General features: G+C 35.4%; 1 protein-coding gene across 3 annotated transcripts in view; it reads right to left on the bottom strand.

The window, feature by feature from the left end:
• Positions 1–21,622, bottom strand: part of LOC121376315 (stromal interaction molecule homolog) — a 74,647-nt gene that overhangs the window by 38,744 nt on the left and 14,281 nt on the right. For 2 of the 3 annotated variants that reach the window (XM_041504156.1, XM_041504157.1), the window contains exons 2-3: positions 14,651–14,772; positions 4,471–4,585 (exon numbers count right to left, since the gene is read on the bottom strand). In XM_041504156.1, coding sequence (XP_041360090.1) covers positions 4,471–4,585; positions 14,651–14,772 — 237 coding nt within the window. Of the gene's footprint in view, positions 1–4,470; positions 4,586–14,650; positions 14,773–16,110; positions 16,202–21,622 lie in introns of those variants that run through there. The other variant, XM_041504158.1, reaches the window with a different exon arrangement.

The raw sequence follows: 21,622 nt of genomic DNA, 5'->3' as shown, positions 1-21,622 counted from the left end.
AAGCCACCAACCAGAGAGTTTTGAGGTGGAGTCTTCTTCTGCAAGAATACCCAATTACCATTGAACATATCAAGGGCACATCCAATGTAATCGCTGATGCCCTGCCCCGAAGTTGAACGTTATGATAATGTGTTGACATTCTTGATTTCTGTTTTGTTTTTATATATATTATTTGTATACCAGGGACTCAGAGACTCAGTGTGATTACTGGTAGTCACCTTATTATTACATGTGTTATAAATGCCCGGATGCGTCGGTTAACACACCTTTTCTTTTAATGTAGTATATTTCCCTATTCCTAGAGTAGAGGAAATATCCTTTTTGCGGTGGGGGTGTGTGACGGTACATGCTCTTAATTTCTTTTCGCCTGTGGCGATATTAATTGTTTTAGAGGGCCGTGTGCAGTTCCATATGCACTTAAGTCCAGGTGGCCAGTAGTTACGTAATACCTCTGCGAGTGCGGTTTTTACAACCGTGATTTTGGCGACTGGCGACAGAATATCTGGTCATCTAAGAAAATATACCGACTCTTGGAGAGGTGGAAATATCAGATGATAGGTGAGGTACCGCGTTGTGCCCCCAGGCGATATTCGCCGTCTCTGAGAGTTCTGAATAAATAGCTAGGATTTTAGAGATATCGGGGAGAAACATAGGAAGGCTCCAGGGGATCGCTGTCCGTCCGGACTGGTAATTATATATTTTCTGCTCTGTGTATAACCTTGATGTGATTGATGTGACTTTAAATATTTTAATACTGTATTATACCAATATTATTTAGACGGTGCTGCCGGTCATCTGACGCAGTAATCTGTAGGCTCACTGTCCTAAATAATTATAAAAAGCTTAACCAGTCATCCTAGAGGACCTAGGTAAACTGTAGGTTATTGTCTTTATTGTGATAGGTGCCAGTATTAATTCTGTATTACAAGGTTATTGAATGAGTAGTTAGGGTTAATTAAAAATTAACCAGTTAGGAATAGAGTTGTAATTCCTTTATTAATTAAGTTCCCCTGGAAGCGTTTCTCAATTATCACACATTATTGAATGAGTAGTTAGGGTTAATTAAAAATTAACCAGTTAGGAATAGAGTTGTAATTCCTTTATTAATTAAGTTCCCCTGGAAGCATTTCTCAATTATCACACGTGTGGGTGTTGTGTCACGGTGAAGTGATTAGCATATTGTGTAAACTAGACACCTAGAGATTAACTAATTAAGTGATCAGTTCTGGGTTGTTATTATTTGTTGTTATTAATTAACTACTGTGGCAATACATTTGTCAGCAGATTAATACAGATTCCAAAGTGTATTGTGTTTTTGTTGTGTTTTCTAGTGAACTAAACGTGCTATAATAATATATACTTTATATAAGATCTTATCTCTGATCATACCTAGACGAGCCAGCGGGTATAACTGCCTGTTACAGAGAGATCTAATAGATATACAGTTAGGAGAGATATTGGGACACTCGTGTTTCATTCAGTTACGCATATTATAGGATCCCCGTGACAGAGCTTTTAAAAATCAAGATACAGCAATGAAATTTTAAAAATAATAGTACATTTAATAAAATAATAAAAAACCCTGCTGTCCTAGTACTGTAAATAAGATTTTAAAAACAAGTTTATACTATTATAAAAGCAGACCAGCTGGTAAGCCTGAAATAGTCGTAATTATCCATTACCTTCTTGATCAGTAGCAAATTAAAAAAGGTAACACAATACGTCCGTTAACAACAATCTGACAACACGTACCCTGGGAATCGTGTTGTTACAACACGAACTGGCAGTTGGAGCCTTCACCAAGGAAAACAAGAGATGATTGCTTCAGTGTAAGATTACTCCATATTGGTTACAGCACCTAAACTGTATGCATTGCTCTATAGTGGTAACGAAACCAAAGGTAGGGACTAATTAACTGTGGTTGGATAGGTGAACCATAGTTCAACACTGTGTTACACAAGATCAAAAAGTTGTTCCAAGTACAGGCATAAACCAGGGTTCAAATTTCCACAGCACCAATGGCAACTGTCGTAGCTTACAGTGTCCACCCCTAAAATCTTACAGTATCAACGGCAAGAAAAATGATGTGCTACTTAACCTGGTTTGCCACTGTGCCCTTCAGAATTTTTTTTGTAACATGAAAAATCACATCTAGCGAAGTCAAGCTGCTTGTTGACACACAAAGCAACAGGTTAGTGATACCAGGATGTAAAACAAAACGTGCTAAAATGCACATACAAATAACGTTATTTACAGCACTGTAAGGTGACAACATTTATAAATATATTCTTTGTGACTTACACATTAGTGATTTTAAATACATTAACCAATATATCTTTTTGACTTGGCAAGATGATTGGGACGTTGCGGTCATGAACAAGCTTTATTCTGTCAAGCCAGTCCTGAGAGTGGCAGTCCTCCTACAGGTAGTGCCGGAAGGATGAAGTAGTCTTGTGCCATGCCCACATATTTGAAGCATTCATTTATTTTAACCCTTTAGTGCCAAAGTACTCAAAATAAATACCAAAAAATATCAACTCATGTTAGTGTATATTAAACATTTCCATGCTGATTTTTGAATGTTTATAAATTTGTATATATGCTTTTAATAATGTAGCATTTCTGTTACATTGGGCATTTAAGAAAAATGTAGTATATATGCTACATGTTATTAACTTTGTAAAATACATTATTACGACATATATCTATATCAAAAACAAACATGAGTCCATGACAATAAGGTGAAATAACTTTTGCCTCAAAAACTTGATAGAAAATAAATTGCCATTGTGCCCCTTTTTGGAAGGAAAAGTTTGCCTTCGTGCCCCTCCATTTTGCCTTCGTGCCCAAATATTTTATATTAAACTGAAGGAAACACCACAGGTATAGGGTTTTTTTCTATGTCCCTCTCACATTTTTTTCCTGCTATAAACAAACAGGATTCACCGACAAGTTAGTAGAAATATAACTACATGTTGATCTCAATTATTCTTCACACACTAGAAACATGCAATACACACTGCCTGGGACCTAGATTAATAATTTCTTGTCCACTGGACAAGGTTATCCAGCTTTTCAACGGTGCTAGATAAATCTGTCCGACCCGAGAGCTAGACAATTTCTACATAGGCGTAATGTCATAATTAACTCAGGCTTTACAACGATTGACGTCACAACTCATGGTTTTCAGAATTCTGTTTGCCATTTCACGTTGTATCATTGTTTGAAATTAAATTAGTTTGTAGGTCAAATGTTTACGAATCGGTCTATAATAAACAAACTGCCGTTTACTTAATCATGTTAATGTATTGTTACTGAAATTAAATGGGCAAAAAAAAAGAATCAATCACCGTTGTGAGATATAGATAAGGCAATTCCAACCCTCGGGACAAAATGTTTTTGTAAGGGCCTTGGTAAACCTCAGCCCTAACAAAAAACATTTTGTCCCTCGGGTTGGAATTGCCTTATCTATACCTCGCAATGGTGATAGATTCTATTATTCTGGCACCAGTTCTTTTGTAGATTGTTTTTTTGACATGAGTCTAATGAAAATCAATTGTTGCAGTGAGCTTTAGCAAGCTCCCAGTATTGACTTTCTTGAGACAAATGTCAAAAAAATCATCTACAAAAGGACAAGTATCAGAAATATTTTCTTGATCAATCAATCTTATAATTTTAGTATATATATATAATTATTAGAAAATTCACTGCATTTTATTTTTGTACCATGACGTCATGACCCAGCTGATATATATTACATCATTAAGAAATCAAAGTTACTGGGCAGACCTGTGCAATGCTTTACAATAGTTATAATATATATATATATATATATATATATATATATATATATATATATATATATATATATATATATATATCTTTACCAAAAAGCATTAAAGATGTGCTTTAACAAAGGCTTTAAGTTATATGTGGCAACACAACTAAATCACAACCACTCATCGTGCCCATCTTTACACTACAATTTATGCAGATAATATTTGCTTATAACACAGGGTCTGAACAACCATTATTTATTATCTATGAAGCTTTTTTATAGGGTCTGAACCATGTAAGTGCCTTAGGTCTACAGAAATGTTAATCTGGAAATGGTTAGATATAGTAAACCTAACATTACGATCAGATTATCTGATTTCAGGAAATACATGTATATGTAGAATTTATATAGTTTTTATATTTCACAATAAATTTGCGTAAAAGTTATTTTAATGATTATCAGTTTTAATAAGTCTTCATATTGTTTTGTTTTGTTTGGCTACATAGTAAGAGTGGGATAAGCATATATAAGTAATAGACACCCAGTATTGTTTAACAAACAAACAAAAAGAAAAGAAAAAAAAAAAAAAAAAAAAAAAAAAAATATAAAGAACTGAATATAGTGAAGAAACTTAATTTGGCCACACATTTTAAAATAATTTTGTCCAGTTTAAAGCTTAAAAAAATGGTTACCATGTGAGCCTCTCCACGTTTTCCACAAGTCAATAACACTGATCTGTTTGTCATTGCCATGAAACGTCCTCTGTCGTTCAAATCCATCTGTGTACTGCAGCTCATCTCTCAGAAACTGAAGAAAATAAAAACAGTGCCATTTAAAATGTGTGTATTGTGTATTTAAAATTATAAAATGTAATTATATATTATCTACTTTATATCATACTCAATTGCAGGGCACAATATTTCACGGGCACCATGTTTGCATGATGGTTACACATCTTTAAAATTCACATTTTCATTAGCCTTTAATTATACGTGGAATTTATTTTCACAAATAAAAAAACGCGAAAATAAATTCCACAAAAAAAATAAAGTATACATTTTTGAGTGGTGTTAATGACCTACAGATGGCTCCTAAGTTGACTCATCATTGACACCTAAACCACTAAACATGATTTCAGTGACTATATTTTAACCTAGGCTGAGACAGTAACTGTGAACATTGGGCCTCAGTGACGTCGTGGTTAGGCCATCGGTCTACAGGCTGGTAGGTACTGGGTTCGGATCCCAGTCGAGGCATGGGATTTTTAATCCAGATACTGGATTGAGTACTCCGCAAGGCTCAGTGGGTAGGTGTAAACCACTTGTACCGACCAATGATCCATAACTGGTTCAACAAAGGCCATGGTTTGTGCTACCCTGCCTGTGGGAAGTGCAAATAAAAGATCCCTTGCTGCTAATTGGAAAGAGTAGCCCATGAATGGCGACAGCGGGTTTCCTCTCAAACTCTGTGTGGTCCGTAACCATATGTCTGACGCCATATAACCGTAAATAAAATGTGTTGAGTACGTCGTTAAATAAAACATTTCTTTCTTTGTTTCTGTGAACATTGGGGTCTGTGTCCTTGATGAGTAGGTAAAGTGTATATCTAATTTCCTTTTCATCTTTGACTACAACCAACACCAAATTTAGGGTTAAAAGTCAACTTGCAAATTAAACAAGTTAATTTGAAAAAAAAGCACAAAAACACCCAAGTGAACTGTCATTATATTTGTGATTCTACAGTCACAAATATCCTGTTTTATAGTGCCCACTAATGCAACATGATTGATCAATAAAATTAACTTTGTCGGAGTAAAACAAGTGACTAAGATGGCAAATTGGAATATGTACATATTATGTCGGTTATCCCCTAATCTACAGTTGTCTGCTAGGAATTATAGTATCTATAATAAATCAGTACTCTTAGATGCATGTTCAGGTGTGTAGATGTATACATACAAGAAATGACAAGATCTATCTATCTAAAGCAAAAAGTTCTGTTACGGACAGACATGTACGGTAAGTATTTTCATGCAAAATAGCATGATTAAAGTACATTACTTGCAGATCAGCTCCTTTTTCACTCTATGTATGTTCCTGTACTATCATGTTGTACACGCAACTGTGAGAATAACATTCTGTACAAGTGGGATATATATTCATACATAAATGTATACCTTCAAAGAAATACTGTTAGTCATAACCTGATAAGGCTCAACAAAAAACAACACCCAACACATTTTTTTTACATTATTATGTATATGTTCAGGTACTTTATGTTTCCTCCATAATTAATTCTTGGTTTCTCTTTTTAGCACACTTTAAATGCTTATCAAATGACCATTTGCATGATTCATTAGATTGCAGCTAATCCTTTTTATTTCACGAAAAAAAAAAAAAATGTTTTATTTAACAATGCACTCAACACATTTTATTTACGGTTATATGGTGTCAGCCATATGGTTAAGGACCACACAGATATTGAGAAAGGAAACCCGCTGTCGCCGCTTCATGGGCTACTCTTTTTCGATTAGCAGCAAGGGATCTGTTATATGCATCATCCCACAGACAGGGTAGTACATACCACGGCCTTTGATATACCAGTCGTGGTGCACTGGCTGGAATGAGAAATAGCCCAAATGGCCCACCGACGGGGATCGATCCCACACCGACCACGCATCGAGCGAGTGCTGTACCACTGGGCTACATCCTGCCCCTTTTATTTTAGGATGACATTATTATTACTACATTTACTGGTATTCACTAGTACATGGCAAAGCTATAGAGAGTAGATTTATACTTGATTCACATGGTACATGTATTATTAACCATCAAAGATAGACCCAGTCTGCTATTTCACAATCAACTGCACAACCACTTATAAAGAAATATTTTTATTACTTAATTAAAATGGTTAATTATATGCCTATAGTATTAACCATGTACATTAACCAGCATAACAATTTTCACGTATTATGTACTTCTGTATTGATGTACTTGTGTATACCAGTATGGTATATGTATGTATGTATGTATGTTTGTATGCACGGTCAGGTCTCATTACATCCATGCTTTCCCCGTGATACACAACTTTATTAAATGGTAGAGCATTATAGTTTATTATATAGCTTAAATAATTAATGCCAAACACCAGTTAACCTACTGTGGCATCTTTGGTAAGTTGCTAATGAGTAGTTTTATGGGATAACTGCATGGTCCTCCTAATTCATTATGAAAGAAAAAGAAAAAAATTAACGACCACTCAGCATATTTTAAACTACAGCTATTCAATTAAAGTTTGTTTTGTTAACGACACCACATTGATGGGCATATAATTCAAAAGTTGTCAACACCAGGCCAACAAATTCAAATTAGCAGCTCAAACTGGATTTTCCCTTGTATATGTATAAACAAATCCTGTTTAAGCTACTATAAACATTAGGAATTCCAGAAACATGTGGTGTACAAACATTACCATATTTTCCCATGTATTATGTGCACCGGTGTATAATGCGCACCCCCCACTTTGAACGTTTATTCCAATAAAAAAAACATGAACCACAATATAATGCGCACCGTTTTTTCAAACCACAAAATCGACAGTGAATGCAAGATGTACCGCTTCCCCCCCCCCCCCCCCCCCCCCCCCGTCACCAAAATTAACGAAAAGCGAAAGAAGCGGTATATTCAAGAAACCAAGAAACAAAACTTAAGTTAGGTATTTGAGTACATAGACCTACATGTCACATTAAACAAAGGCTAGTACTTGCGTACTTACATGTCACAGACTCACACGTGCATAAATCAAAACAAAGTTAAATACCCCATACACTGTAAATGACTAATAAATATATGAAAACAAAAATACAGAATATTACATTTCGTTCTCGTGGCTAACGTGAATGCGCGAGATTTCTAAATTTATAATAGTGTGGTATATTTCCGGTTTGCCGGAAATGGCCGAATTAAATCTCATGGAAATTAAAAATATTTACGGTCCAGTTTTGTCATTTTTGTGCACTTTTTGGTGAGGTATGGATACTTTTGTAGATTTATTTTTCATTTATTACAACCATCACAAGTGAAAAGCGATTTTTAAGAGGGTTTTGGCGTTTCGTTGTAATGAACACTGTCAATAACCTGTAAAGTACCGTAAACTACCGATCGGCGATTTTTCATGGGTGATCGCTGGGCATTTTTAAAAGATATTTTTTCTATTGCTATGTATAGTGCGCACCCCCATTTTTAACCTGTATTTTCTGGAAAAAAAAGTGTGCATAATACACGGGAAAATACGGTAATATTCAAGTAAGAAAATGTCATTAATATCCAGTGTTTTTTTTCCATTAAAAGCCTTGTTAGCAGGGGTCATATTTAAATGTCTGTAAAGCCAGGAATGCCTCATTAAGAGTCATGACTGTCATTTCTTAATAAAGTATAATGATGAAGAAATCACTTTACCATATATATCTAGGTGTGGTATAACGTGTTCATTAAAATAATACTGATGAAAAGTATACAATTTTATTTCCATCCAACACCAAAATATAATTTACATCTTACACCAAAAATAGAGTGCCGATAGAACACAAAGAGTTAATCTAGATTTTAAGCATGTTTTTTGGTTATGAAAAAAAACCCCATTATTTAATCAAAGTTCCCTCATATACTTTTGATACAATGTTACATTGATTCTGTTAAGTTGGCATCTTTGATTTCTATCAATGTCCGACACCAAAAATATCTAATCTTCACTAAGTGAAAATGGGTTAATTAAGGAATGTGTTATGTATGGTATTAATGCTGCTCCTCCTGTCTCCTATAAAACTTTATATATTACTTTACTTCCCAAAGTGGATGGCACCTTTGATTTCTATCAATGTCCGACACCAAAACTATCTAATCTTCACTAAGTGAAAATGGGTTAATTAAGGAATGTGTTATGTATGGTATTAATGCTGCTCCTCCTGTCTCCTACAAAACTTTATATATTACTTTACTTCCCAAAGTGGATCACTTAAAAGGAATACAAGGGCAAACAATAAAATTCCATCCGACACCAAAACTAGTACTTTGAAATATGCCCCGATTTATTAATCATCAGTTATTGGATATCAAATGTTTGTTAATGTTTAACATTGGCGTCTTAGAGGAAATCTGCTACATTTTTCCACCTGCAGTAAGAGATCTTTTATATACACTTTCTGAAAAACAGAACAGCACTTATCATGGCCTTTGATACACCACTCATAGTGCACTGGTTGGAACAGGAAAAAAAACCCAATCAGAGAATGGGTCCACAGACGTTGTTCGATCCCAGAACACAAGCATCTCAAGCAAGCACTCTACCAAGCGAGCTACATATAGATCCCATCCCAGTCATTTGGTATGTAACATGCCTGTTTAAGTGGCATGTTTTTCAATACTCGCATGGTCAAGAAAGAAACCGAGGAAACCTGTTGCTGTCATGTACACATGAAGACTATCCCTACTCAGGCTGTGAATTTAGCACAATCCCATGCTTCTGTGAATCCCAGATTTTGGGTCTGATGCGTAAGAGTAGGAGATAGAATCCCAAAATTCATGTTTATTAAATCATGTTTATGATTGTGGTGAACCATAAAAATTAATGCCTGCAACTGGAAAACAGCAATGGATCTTTCTCATAGACAGGCCATTACATACCAGAGCCTTTGATGTACCAGTCACAGGGTACAGGTTAGATTGGGAAAAACCCAAGTCCGCCGAGGGGGAATAGATCCTATGACCTACCCATCTTCAGACAAGCATAGATGGACTAATTCCTACTCAGGAAGGAAGGAAATGTTTTATTTAATGATGCACTCAACACATTTTATTTACGGTGTGACGGAACATGCTCTTAAATTTGTTTTCACCTGTGGCGATTTTAATTGTGTTAGAGGGCCGTGTGCAGTTTAATTGCACTTAAGCCCAGATGGGCAACTGGTTACGTAATACTTCTGCACGACGGTCCTCGATCGGTACGCCTAATACACACCCTTAGCCAGGTGCGGAGGCCATGTGGCGAGTAGTTACATAATACCTCTGCGAGTGCGGTTTTTACAACCGTGATTTGGCGACGAGTAAGTCTGACGATCAGAGAGAAATATACCGACTCTAGTAGAGTTGGAATATCAGACGATAGGGGGAGGTACCCCCTTGTACCCCCAGGCGAATTCTGATTTATAATAAATAGCTAGTTTTAGAGATATCGAGGAGAAACGGAAAAGGAAGCTTCCCGGGAACGTTAGTCCATTTGGACTTTGGTAAATATCATTTCTGCTCTGTGTATAACCTTGATGTGATTGATGTGACTTTAAATATTTTGATACTGTATTATACCAATATTCTTTAGACAGTGTCTTCGGTCATCTGACGAAGTAAATCGTAGACTTTTTGTTCTAACATTATACGAGTATTTGGTAATATAAAGCTTAGCCAGTCATCCTAGACGACCTAGGTAAACTGTAGGTTATTGTCTTTATTGTGATAGGTACCAGTATTAATTCTGTGTTACAAGGTTACTGAATGAGTAGTTAGGGTTAATTAAAAATTAACCCGTTAGGAATAGAGCTGTAATTCCTTTATTAATTAAGTTCCCCTGGAAGCGTTTCTAAATTATCACACGTTACTGAACGAGTAGTAAGGGTTAATTAAAAATTAACCAGTTAGGAATGGTGTTCTAATTCCTTTATTAATTAACTTCTCCTGGAAGCGTTTCTCAATTATCACACGTGTGGGTGTGGTGTAACGGTGAAGTGATTCGCATATTGTGTAACCAGACACCTAGAGATTAACTAATTAAGTGATCAGTTCTGGGTTGTTATTATTGCTGTTATTAATTAACTACTACGGCTGTACATTTGTCAGCGTGGATTAATACAGATTCCAAAGTGTATTGTGTTTTTGTTGTGTTTCTAGAGAACTAACATGCTATAATAATATATACTTTATATAAGATCGTATCTCTGATCATACCTAGACGAGCCATACTAGGGTTTAACCGCCTGTTACAGAGAGATCTAATAGATATACAGTTAGGAGAGAGATTTGGATAATCGTGTTTATTCAGTTACGGGAATTATAGAATCCCCGTGACATACGGTTATATGGCATCAGACATATGGTATATGGTTAAGGACAACACAGATAATTATAGACGAAACCTGTTGTCGCCACTTCTTGGGCTATTAGCAGCAGGGGATCTTTTATATGCACCATCCCACAGGCAGGGTAGTACATACCACGGCCTTTGTTACACCAGTTGTGAAGCACTGGCTGGAACGAGAAATAGTCCAATGGGTCCACCGACGGGGATCGATCAAGTACTACTAAGCTACATCATATCGATGTCCATGGACAGTATGAATTCTGCTGTGTAAACAACTGATTATAACGGCAATGCATATTTGTTCTTGTTCATTTTCACGTCCAGGTAAATGGTATATTTAGTGTCATGATCTTGATCAAAGGTCACTGTAAACAGGTCTTACTTGTAAACACTGCCAGGTTCATTGTCAGTACATGTATTGATTACAAACGTAAAATCTTAATTTGTGATCAACAAAAATATTTTGCTTCATGATTAGTTGAAGTAGGTGAAAGCAAATGAATTCTGTACCCATGGCAACAGACAGTTAAATCAATCTACTTTCTTCTGCATGTGAACAATTAAAACTGAACCTGCTTGATTGATTTTATTCAGTGCTACACAGTCAAAATAACCAAGTGTCACATAAGATAGATCAACAGGGTCAACATGTCCAAAGCATGGTTATTTATAAGTTAATCATGGATTAGACTAAACAAATTGTTTTTAACTATTTAAAAATACATAATTAATGTAAAACTGGATGATAAATTTCATAATAAAATAGAATAAAATTATTAACCTACACAAAAATATTAAAACATACTGGTAATAAAATTATCAACTTATACAAAATAAGGTTTGGATTTAACAATTATGTGGATACTGTAGGTTCTTCTGGATCACATTTTTATATTTTAAATTATTATTTTATCTTCATACAGTTACTACAAGAATTACATGTAATTTGTTTTGAGTTATTCAAGTTTCAGTTTTTAAATTTTCTGTTAATCAGTGCTTTAAGATACGGGGCAGGACGTAGCCCAGTGGTAAAGTGCTCACTTGATGCGAGGTCGGTCTAGGATCGATCCCCGTTGGTGGGCCCATTGGGCTAATTCTCATTTCAGCAAGTGCACCACCACTCGTATATATAGAAGGCAGTGGTATGTGCTATCTTGTCTTTGGGATGGTGCATATAAAAGAGCCCTAGCTACTAATGGAAAACTGTAGCGGGTTTCCTCTCTAAGACAATTATTACCAAATGTTTGATATCCAACAGCCGATGATTAATAAATCAATGTGCTCTAGTGGTGTTTGTTAAACAAAACAAATTTTTAAGATACGGGCAGCTCCAAAACTGATCCCATGGAGGAAGGGGGGGGGGGTAATTCTGGCTATTTTATATTCATTATAATAGAAACAGAAAAACATAAAATTGTATGTAAAACACCCATGCATAAGTGAAAATATTAGGTCAACACGCGAGGAATAAACAAATATGACAGTGGCTCCTGCCCCCACCCCCACCATGATGAATGCTGGGACAGCCCTAACATTTGAACAATTGGTCCCAGGAATGAATGACTACGACATGTAAATTCTGTACATGTCAAATAAAGATATGCAATCATGACATGTACATGTACAAGTGATAAAATCAATTTGCCGTATTTGTGTTTGCAGTGCTGTTGTATGAATATCAAGTCATACACATTTGTATATACATGTATGTATATATGTATATCCATATATATCCACATATATATACATATTAGTTGTATGCCACAGGCAAGACATCTGAAAAGAACTGGAGTGTGTAATATATATATGCTCATATAAAATATTTGAGGGGTTTTTTTTAATTGTTAACCGCCCTAAGGCTTGCCAGTGTAATATCCCATGTCAAGATACCAGATGGGATATAGTATAAGTAGGCTATAAAATGGGATTCACAAAAAACATTAACAGTTGCATCCCTAACAAAATGCAAAGGTACAGGTACTTGGGTCTAGAAAGGACGTCCTTTATTTGTCCTAGCTTATTCAACAGGACTCACAAAACGAGGCCTTGGTATGAAAACACATCAATGCCCATGGTTAAAAGTATATCATTCTGTGAAGCATGTACGTGTACTACTGTCACTGGCTTAATTAAAGGAGGTGTCCCACTTGACTGTGACAGTCAAGGTTTTATCTGTGAAATTTAACTACCCAACCACAACACAGACTGGGGATTTATTAAAATTTATTTCATATATTAAGCTGGATTTTTTTCTTAGTCCAACTTCAAAGTCATAAAATCTGCTTTGTTAGCATTCATGATAAAAATGTTGTTATGTTACCCAAGTTAATACATTAGAGTGAGTTTAGGACAGAGCATATGCGAATGCTCACACTCAGTTTTTTATGAAGCACAGATATAACAGTGAGGCTTTCTGATCATAGGTGCCCCTTCAAGGTGATAATGGGTTTGAAATGTTTTCAAATTGGACACTGCATTTTGTGTACTTTGACCAATTTTAAATAATTAAATTTTCTTTGGGTCTATACACTTTACAGCAATCTGATTGGTCCAGAGGTGCTTACTTTTTTCGCTCATATCTCGATGAACCGAAAAAAATTAAGCCATGCCTACTACCCCCCCCCCCCCCCCCCCCCCCCCACACACACACTGACTCGCACTACTTTTGTGCAACAAGCCGGATTATTCTGGCAATCATATTTAGATATTTCGAAGAAAACTCATGTGAAAGCTAAAAAAAAATGTATACAATAAATTAATGGAAAATGCTATAACAGAGTAGATATGTAGGTCTATACGCATTCATTTAAAACAACAACAAAATCATGACATGAGACTCGGTCAGTGGCCAAAGAAATCATGTAGGAAACTTAACTTACTTGTAAGCAATGTTCTACAGCTGTTGGCGAAAATTAAACGGTTCCACCGACAGCATAAATGTTAGACACGTCCCCTTTATTCACTTGCATAAAATATAAACTAAACATGAATAGGACAATTCATTCCAATATATGATCCGTAAAAATGCACAGCAGCTAGAGGAAATGACATCATTTACAAAAATCACCTGATTCAAATAATAGTGAATGAACGTTCGCATTCTCACGCGACCTAAGTATCAATGAAGTTTACACAAACAATACTACAGGCATATTCAAAGCTAAACAAAATAAATTCAGTTATGGATTGTTAAATTATGCATATAAATTTAATTATAAGATTTAACTGCAATTATTTTTTGGTTCATGCAAGTATGAACCGAAAAAACAATACGTGGAGTCATACAATGTGCACATCGTTTTTTCGGTTCATACTTGCATGAACCAAAAAATAATTGCGGTCAATTCTTAAATAACATTTCTCTTACTATAATCTTTCTAAAAATTATAAAAATGTATCCATTTACTTCCAAAATTTTAGGCTATGTAACTTTACCCTTTGTACCCTCTGGTAGAAACCCTGCCAGTTGAATTGATCTTGGTGGCTCTCTTGATTACACTACAAATTAGGTACATGTAGGATGTACTGTACATATAAATTAAGATAGCTAAAAGTTATATTTCACAGATATTATATATCATGTCCTCATAATGAAAATCCATATTGTATGTAACTAACAAAAACACATAGGTAGAAGACAATTATGCTGCCTTATTACTGGCTTGAAGATGAGTGCCGAATATCAGATCTGGTCTATAAAGATCAAGTTATTAAATGCTGTTACATGTAAAATTAATTCACCTCGTCACTCTCCGACTGGTCAACATTTCCATTGTGGTCATCGTCCAGCATGCGATGCAGGTTTTGAATCGCTTCAAAATTGTCTTTGTCCTTTAAACACGTCAGGTCTCCATCTTGACACTCTGTGAAAATATACAACAGACATGTTACATAAAGAAAACTAAAATATGGAAATATAACACCGGGATCTCATACCATGCATACTAATTATACAGTACTTAAATTTTTATGTATTTAAAATTTTGTTAAAACTCTGAGCCATGCTAATACCCAGGATACTTTTCACAATATTGTTAGATAACCGAAATATTTTTCAAAGAAGACTTTTAGGTGCAGTGCTTTCCCCACAGCTATATGCTGACACTGTCCGTGCTGTCTTACTTTGTTAAGTAAGTCCTTAACAGGGTTCGAAATAAGCACTTGTCCACGCCAATTGCTAATTTCAAAATAAATTGGCAAATTTTATTTTAATTTGGTGAAATAATTTCATGTAATAATTGATATTTTGTCACAAAATAACTGGGTTTCTGCACTTTTTGAAGCGTTAATAGATGATTTGGTGAAATTATCTGCTGACCCAGAACTAGCCCTGATTTATCCCGATTAGTAAAAATCTGCTCCGACAAGCAAAATGTACCTCAATGGTTGTCCAGTGGCAAGTCAAAATTCAGTTTTTTTCCATCACTACTTAATGTCTTATAAGCACCTACACATGTAACAGCAACATGTCAGTTTAATTTGTGGCATATAAGGTAAAAGAAATATCAAACATTTGGTAATTCTGACGTAGTGTTATAGTCTGAGAAAACATACAACATTTTTCCATTAAAAGTAAGGGATGTTTTATATTGAAATTCACTTTTCCAATGACAGCATTGAAGCATATACTGCGTCCTTTGATAAAAGAAAGAAACAAATGTTTTATTTAACGACGCTCTCAACACATTGTATTTACGGTTATATGGCGTCAAGGACAACACAAATACTGAGAGAGGAAACCCGCTGTCGCCACTTTATGGGCTACTCTTTTCGATTAGCAGTAAGGGATCTTTTATATGCGCCATCACACATACAGGGTAGTACATACCACGACCTTTGATATACCAGTGGTGGTGCACTGGCTGGAATGAGAAATAGCCAAATGGGCCCACTGACGGGGATCGATCCCAGACTGACCGCGCATCGAGAGAGCGCTTTACAACTGGGCTACCTGCAGTATTTCAATAATTAGAACATTCACCTGTCACAATTACAAATGAACACCTTGAGTGGACCCATGTTTTTCACCCATTCTAACCAGCATTCCATGACTGTTATATATCAAATACAGTTGTATGTACTATATACATGTATCTATAGGGAAGTAAACGTATACCTATATGAACATACAGTACAAACACAAGGCTGATTAATGTTCACCATTACAGAATTCAAAGACGATTCAAAATAAAATAACTTACTTTTAGAACACGTTTGTATGGTAGCAATGGTAGCACAAACTAGCGATCGAAAAACCATAACCGATACATTCGGTGAGCTAGCTAAATTATCCGTGATGTTCGCAGTCAGCATTTGTATGAGGATGATGCAGTCAACTTATTACCTAACTAAGTGCACCAACCGAATTAGCCAGAAATATGCTGGCTGATGTGGCTGTCTCTGGGACCTGTTGTGCCATGTATTATTCACAACAAATACACGTACCAGCTGACACAGAACCCACCAATGATTCCATTATCTATGAAATCTGAATTATCAATGAGTGATCATTCACAGAAACTTATATTGTATGTATATTCTTTACTAGGCACACAACTAATATGGTATTAAATAACTCAACAGCTTCAAACAAATGGGCAAAACACACAACTACTTGGTCAAAGAAAGGAAATTCAGAAAAAGTGTCAGATGTGGAGATTTGGGGTGTTTTTTTTAACCATATACATGTACTGAATGTGGTATACACTTCATATATGAAGTTAGGCAGTAGCAAATTAAAATTTGTGTTTAAAAAACTATGGCTAACACAAATACAGGTAAGTATAAAGATTCAGTGTGCCTACTGATTAATGAATCATTGATATCATTGTTAATCATCATTAATAATGAATTTATGTTGCACATGCCTGGCAGATAAAGACATGTACAAGCTATATAAGAGTTTTAGCTAATTAATCTGAATTTCACAAATAATAAAAAAAAAACCAATTACCAAATTGTAAGTTTAATTATCCCTTATTTTATTGCATAATACAAGAATAGTTAATAATAGATGTATGTTTTAGATATTATGTTGAACTAAACAAAAAGTATTATAATAATTCATATACAATTTTTCTTTTAAACGTAACACAATAATTACCAAAGATAAAGTTGAATAATCCATTTTGTTGCATTTATTTTGCTAAAGCAATGAATTTGGTTACACATTAACAGATCAACAAAACTGCCGTTAACAACATTTTGTCCTACTTACATGTAAACTTAAAGCTTGTACAAGCACTTGTTAAAAAGCTTGCTTTTATGTGAAAGCGGAATTTGGAGTTTGAGTAATTAGATTTTCATTGACCGATTGTTAAGTAACACTGTTACCTAACAATTCCATGGCGGTAAAATTATAATGGCAACTTATTACACTAGAAAGGATGACACACAAGTATGATGCAGCACCATGGCGCCTGAATATTAGCATAATGATAGCTCAAGAAATGACTTGCATGGCCAACTGAAATTAAGCATTGGCCAAGGTCAAGATGGCCTGAGATATTGATATATATTTAATTAAAGCAAGCAATAAAAACAAACTGACCATATTAGCCAATACATGCAAGGTAACATTCATACTTCTCATAGATATCTCATGTAGATCCAGAAAATATGAATGAATGAATGTTTAATGACACCCCAGCACAAAAATACATTGTCTATTAATGTCAAACAATGGTAAAATAAAGTAAAAATGTGTTGTTTAACAACACCACCAGAGCACATTGATTTATTAATCATCAGCTATTGGATGTCAACATTTGTAATTCTGATATAGTCTTAGACTTAGAGAGGAAAAGAGCTACATTTTTCCATTAATAGCAAAGGATCTTTTATATGTGCCCATCCCACAGACAGGATATCACATACCACGACCTTTGATATACCAGTCGTGGTACACTGGCTGGAACGAGAAATAGCTCAATGGGCCCACCGATGGGAATCGATTGACCACGCATCAAGTAAGTGTTTTACCACTGGGCTACATCCTGCCCACAATGGTAAAATAATGCATAAATTGATGATCAACATCAATATAAAATTAAAAACACAGTGTGAAGAGCTGTGCGGGGAGTACATATCATCAAACCAATCATTCTATACAAGATATGAAACCAGATCACTATACCCATCAAGACTAGAAACCAAAGAATCAAGCCAAAGAGTATTGGTTCTAGAATAACACATTAGATAGGCAGCAAACTTGGAATGCATCAAAAAATTAGTGAGATGATTGTCAGGAAATGTTGACACAATACTCAATTTGGCTAATTTGGCTTGGTGGTAATAACACTTTATATCAGGGGTAAAACTGGTGGTATTACACAACATGTATGTAGCTGCTTAATTTAACTGTCCAAAAGGCACTTACAGAATATAGAACATGACTTAAGTACTAGTCTGATGTATCTGCCATCAAAATTAATTTGTCAACTTCAGTTTGACAGCAGATGAATTGGACTAGATAACTGTGTGGCTTAGTATGTATGTAAAAATGTAGCAGTAGTATTACACTAAAATAATCATTGAGTAATATTATCTACAAAATGTACATCACATCACAATGGGTGTTTGGAAATTGTTCAGCTCAATAAAAAGGTTTCATTACTACTGATAAACAATTCATGTTAATGGACATCAATGTCAAAACACTTGATACAAGGACATGTGTAACAATTCCAATAAACTACTGACGTGGCTAATTAATAGAGAGCCCTCAACTTTGCTTTAAATCCTACTGTCCTCTTTCCTTGCTCTCTAGTTGTAAAGTGCTTGTTTCATGCATGGTTGGTCTGGGATCGATCCCCATCAGTGGGCCCATTGGGCTACTTTTCGTTCCAGCCAGTGCACCACAACTGGTATATCAAAGGCAGTGGTATGTGCTATGGTACATATAAAAGATCTTTTGCTACTAATGGAAATATGTAGTGGGTTTCTGTAGTGGAGAATGCACCAAAGTGTGAATTGTTTTTTACAAATTCACACTTTGGAGTGCATTCTCCAACTTAATCCATTATTCATTAAATTTTGCATGTGACTGCCAAATTAGCTGATAATTTTACATTACTTAATGAAAAAAGTCATAAAAAAAAATGGCACGGAAACTTATAACCCAAAATGACAGTATCCTTTTTTTTCCAGGTCTAACCTGAACTATTCGACCAGCAAATTCTCAGCAGTGGATGGTTGGCATTAAGTGTGTTACATATGCTAAACGGTCTGTTATAATCGGTTATAAATTCCAATTTATCATTTGACAATCTTCGTTGTATTCTGCCTGAATACAGTACTATCACTGGTATCAGGTTTATAAGGCAAAATTACATGTTCATTAGGTGATGCAGATGTGTGGGCTGAAGCATTGTCCTTGTTTACAGTGTAAAATATTACGTTTGAATCACCAACTTGAACACACAAAAAAGCAAAACAAAAAACAAAAGAAAAAAACAAGTTCAAATTTCATTGTTCTCAAAATAATTTACAGTTAGAACAATAGTGTGATGTCTCAGGCTTGGATTAATCTCTAAGATTATATGTCAAAATTACCAAATGTTTCACATTCAAATAGCCAAAGATTAATAAATCAATGTGCTCTAGTGATGTCGTTAAACTAAACAAACTTTAACTTGGCTCTCCAGTAAAGCATGATCTTAATTTCAGCTTCCAATAACAACTAAGATACCCGTCCCCAACCCACTTTTTCTCCAGCACTTGTGTGCAAAATCTCGTTCCAACCAGTCCACCACAACTGATTAAAGGCTGTCTATAGGAAGGTGCATATAAAAGATCCCTTGCTGCATTAAGAAAATGTAGTGGGTTTCCTCTGTTGACTACGAGTCAGAATTACCAAACATTTGACATCCAATTTAGCAAATGATTAATATAGCAATGTGCTCTAGTGGTGTCATTAAACAAAACAAACTTTGTGTGCAAAACTATCTATATAACTGAAAGAATCGCCATCTTTCAGGATTAGATGGCTTGACAACTACTGAGATGTATAGTACACACGAGATGAGCTGGAAGAGATACACCAATTATTGATTGGCACATACGTGTACATGGATGTGACATGTTAAGATATTCACAGATGCAGTCTTCAGTTGGATTTGCATCAAGCTTAAAGGTCAATTCCTACTTTAGCTGCCGACCTTATGTGAAACTGAGGGCAAGACGTAGCCCAGTGGTAAAGCGCTCGCTTGATGTGCGGTTGGTTTGTGATTGATTCCTGTCAGTGGGCCCATTGGGCTATTTCTTGCTCCAGCCAGTGCACCACGGCTGGTACATCAAAGGCTGTGGTATGTGCTATCCTGTCTATGGGATGGTGCATATAAAAGATCCCTTGGTACTAATCGAAAAGAGTAGTCCATGAAGTGGCGACAGCTGGTTTTCTCCCTCAATATCTGTGTGGTCCTTAACCATATGTCTGACACCATATGACCGTAAATAAAATGTGTTGAGTGTGTCGTTAAATAAAACATTTCCTTCCTTCTTTCCTTCTTGTGTGAAACTGAAATTGAGGTCGATGTTTTGTAACCAGAAGAGCACTGAATGAATGAACCCTCAACAAATACCAACTGCCATGCATTAAAACCACACATACAAATTTAGTGAAAAAAGCAGATTAGTTATGAAAAGAATCAGAAATGAGCGAGTCGACTACTTGCCAAGCAGAAGTGGCAGTGATTAAGTATTAATCTAGTGTGAACCAAATTTTTTTAAAGAAAGGAATGTTTGCTTAACAACACCACTGCACACTAATTAATCACCAGCAGATGTTAAAGGAAGGAAAATATTGAAGACTGACAATCAATACTGGTTTTTAAAACTTTTAATCTGTTAAGCATGACTTTTGACGTATAGTCAAAAGTCATGCTTAACAGATTAAAAGTTTTAAAATTTCCCAAAATAAAAAAGCAATTTTATTTATTAAAATTATATAGCTTTGCATATTCCCTACACCACCCCTACCCACCCCAAAAAGAGTAAAATACATGTACCGTACATGTATTGTCCACACTAAGTAATGTACATATATACTTTCATTTTCAGTGGACACACAAGTGACCTGTTCTGCATGGTTCCAGCCAGTGCACCACAACTAGTAAATGTATATCAAGCATTGTGGTATGTGTTATCCTGTCTGTGGGATGGTGCATATAAAAAATGCCTTGCTCCTAATGAAAAAACATAGTGGTTTTCTTCTCTAAGACTATATATCAAAATTACCAAATGTTTGACATCCAATACCAGATGATCAATAAATCAATGTGCTCTAGTGGTGTCATTAAACAAAACAAACTTTGTTCTGCATGGTTTTCAGCCTTCAATGTTGAACTGCACTAGGGCTATTTGGTTTCTAATACATGCAATGCATGTTTGGTTATTTCAATGTTTGGTCGAAAGAATCACAGCAGCTGTTGTTAAATGTCATATTTTATAGCACATGGTAATTACAAACATCAGGGGCCTAATTCACTGAACTCTTGCAACTTTGTGATTTTCATTTTCATCTTATTTTCATGCTTATATCCAATTAAGGTTCAAGCATGCTGTCCTGGGCACACACACACACAAACACCTCAGCTATCTGGGCCGTCTGTCCAGGACAGTGGGTTAGTTGTTAGCAACTTTGTGATCTCACAGAGCAATGCAAAAAGACCAAGAGACATTGCATAAATAGAGATTAAGAGAGTTTTGTCAATT

The sequence above is a fragment of the Gigantopelta aegis genome, chromosome 6, assembly GCF_016097555.1.
Source record: "Gigantopelta aegis isolate Gae_Host chromosome 6, Gae_host_genome, whole genome shotgun sequence".
Taxonomy (NCBI): Eukaryota; Metazoa; Mollusca; class Gastropoda; order Neomphalida; family Peltospiridae; genus Gigantopelta; species Gigantopelta aegis.
This window is presented reverse-complemented; position numbering and strand designations above follow the sequence as displayed.